At 53.5% G+C, this 3019-nt stretch overlaps 1 protein-coding gene across 1 annotated transcript in view; it reads right to left on the bottom strand.

Moving 5' to 3' along the window:
* The window catches only part of GRIK1 (glutamate receptor, ionotropic, kainate 1), a 152192-nt gene that overhangs the window by 15965 nt on the left and 133208 nt on the right, over nucleotides 1-3019 (bottom strand). The window contains exon 13 of the mRNA XM_014536046.1: nucleotides 587-790. Coding sequence (XP_014391532.1) covers nucleotides 587-790 — 204 coding nt within the window. The remainder of the gene's footprint in view (nucleotides 1-586; nucleotides 791-3019) is intronic.

Consider the following 3019-nt stretch of genomic DNA (forward strand, 5'->3'; position numbering starts at 1 on the left):
ACAATCAGAAAACACATATATAATTACATATTGTTTACAGTAGCAAAATTACAGTTATGAAGTAGCAACGAAAATAACTTTATGGTTGGGGGTCACCACCACATGAGGAACTGTATTAAAGGGCCGAGGCATGAGGAAGGTTGAGAACCACTGGTTCACGCGGTTGTGATTATGAAAGAGTATTCTTTTAGGGAACAGAAACCAGAAGGTAGGATGTACCCACAGGCAGACAGGCAGACAGACTCAGACACACGTACGTTCTGGAACTGAATGAACAGAAAAGCTGCAGAATGATGTCTTTAAAAAGAGCATGTGTCTGGCCGGTGCGGTTCAGTGATTGAACATCAGCCTATGAACCAGGAGGTCACAGGCCCGAGTTGCGAGCTCGACCCCCAGGAGGGGGCGTGCAGGAGGCAGCCAATGGATGAGTCTCTCTCATCATCGATGTTTCTCTCTCTCTGTCTCCCTCTCCCTTCCTCTCATGATAAAAGAGTGACCTGCTTCTTCTGACCCCGACTCAGCGTCTCCCTCCTTTCACTTCTCACTGCGCTTCCCGGCGTCGGCACCGAGGGGCAGGGGGGCTTACGTGGTCCATCAGCTCCCGGACCATCCCGTTCCACTCGCCCTGGTCGTCCTGGGCTCCGTATCTGCCGTCGGGGACGAGTCTGACATCGTAAATGAAGCCCAGCATGGCGGACAGCTCCTTCAGAAGGTCCAGGCAGTACCCTTCGAACCTGTCGTTTCCGAACAGGGGCTTGTCCGACTTCCTGTACATCACGTAGGGCTCCTCCTGCAGAACAGACCGGGCGGGGCGGGGTCACAGGAGGCAGAGCCCCGCCAGCGCCATCCCCGCTGGCAGCCAGAGTCTCACAGTGACTTGGAGACAGGGCGGCCGGCACCCACCACCCACCTCCCGCCTCCACTGAGCCTGCTCCCCGTACTCTCCCCTATTATGTCTCTCCCTCGGCTCTTTATTTATTTTATTTTTATAGATACCTTTATTATTTCAGAGAGGAAGGGAGAGGGGGAGGGAGAGAGAAACATCGATGATGAGAGGGAATCACGGATCGGCTGCCTCCTGCACGCCCCCCACAGGGGATGGAGCCTGCAACCCAGGAACGTGCCCTGACCCGGAACCGAACCCTGACCTCCTGGCTCACAGGCCGACGCTCAGCCACTGAGCCACATGGCCGGGCGCCCTCCTCTCTCTTTACGTGACTTTTGAGTCAAAGGTGTGAGGGGACCTGAGTGGTCACGTCCCCTGGGGTCGGGCAGGGGCCGTGGGGGCAGACTGGACCCACACCCGGCTTCCTGGCTTTCATCTAAGAGCTGCCCTGCCCACGGGTGAGTGTGAATCGGCTGAGAAATCTCTGCTTCAAACGTCCTGGCTGTTCTGACTCCTTCTCTCTCGGCTCAGTTCCACCTCAGGGCCTCTCCCCCCTCCTCTGGGTATTTGCTTGGCTTCCTTCAGGGCATCTCACAGCCTTTCTGTCTTTTTAAATCATCAGCTTCGTCAGCCGATGGATGAGTCTCTCTCATCATTGATGTTTCTCTCTCTCTGTCTCCCTCTCCCTTCCTCTCTGAAATCAATAAAAATATATTTAAGAAAAAATAAAAATACAAAGAGCATGCGAGAAAGGCACAGAATGAGCAGCTTGGGCCTGAGATCCGTTGACAAGACGAGGTGTGACTCTGAGCTGCGAACGTCAGAACTCTTAACTGAATGTAAGAATCACCAGGTTTGCTCTCCAGGCGAAGGGCAGCCCAGACACTCCGCCTTCCATCCTCATCCTCGCCTGCCTCCAACGAAGCAAACACTATTCCCAGGTTTTCTCCTACTTTTACTTTTAAAACCATCCTATCTAATAATAGACAAACATGGTAATTGATTGTACCTTCGCTACGCCTTAAGCCACGCCCATCAGCCAATCAGAGCGACTATATGCAAATTAACCCAACCAAGATGGCAGCCGGCAGCCACGGAGCTCCACCTCCCGCCTCCACTGAGCCTGCTCCCCGTACTCTCCCCTATTATGTCTCTCCCTCGGCTCTTTATTTATTTTATTTTTATAGATACCTTTATTATTTCAGAGAGGAAGGGAGAGGGGGAGGGAGAGAGAAACATCGATGATGAGAGGGAATCACGGATCGGCTGCCTCCTGCACGCCCCCCACAGGGGATGGAGCCTGCAACCCAGGAACGTGCCCTGACCCGGAACCGAACCCTGACCTCCTGGCTCACAGGCCGACGCTCAGCCACTGAGCCACATGGCCGGGCGCCCTCCTCTCTCTTTACGTGACTTTTGAGTCAAAGGTGTGAGGGGACCTGAGTGGTCACGTCCCCTGGGGTCGGGCAGGGGCCGTGGGGGCAGACTGGACCCACACCCGGCTTCCTGGCTTTCATCTAAGAGCTGCCCTGCCCACGGGTGAGTGTGAATCGGCTGAGAAATCTCTGCTTCAAACGTCCTGGCTGTTCTGACTCCTTCTCTCTCGGCTCAGTTCCACCTCAGGGCCTCTCCCCCCTCCTCTGGGTATTTGCTTGGCTTCCTTCAGGGCATCTCACAGCCTTTCTGTCTTTTTAAATCATCAGCTTCGTTTTCTTCATCGACTCACCTGAAATCTCACACCTGCCAATCCCATGCTTCAACGACAAAGCCCCTCTCTGAATAATGGGCCGTTTCTTAATGATTGAAACCTGAATTCTCACTTGGCTGATCAAAGTGTCATTTTATTTCATAAATGTCTATTAGTTCCTATTAGTTCCTCTGCTACCGGCATGTCCCGTTATTTATTTTAAGCATATTATTTCCCAGCTGCGTGGGCCCCACTGAGGTTCACCCTCGAACCCTGACAGGCACAGAGCTCTGTGTCCGGAGGCAGCGGAGAGAAAAGTCGCAGCCACAGCGAGACTGTCCGCTCCATTTTGGACGAACAAGCCTCATGAGTCAGTGGCTTCAGAAATAAACAGCCCGACACGAGGGACTGGATCCAACAAGCAGGAGGTGACGATTCTAGACGTG

This window comes from Myotis brandtii, unplaced genomic scaffold, assembly GCF_000412655.1.
Source record: "Myotis brandtii unplaced genomic scaffold, ASM41265v1 scaffold1557, whole genome shotgun sequence".
Classification (NCBI taxonomy): domain Eukaryota; kingdom Metazoa; phylum Chordata; class Mammalia; order Chiroptera; family Vespertilionidae; genus Myotis; species Myotis brandtii.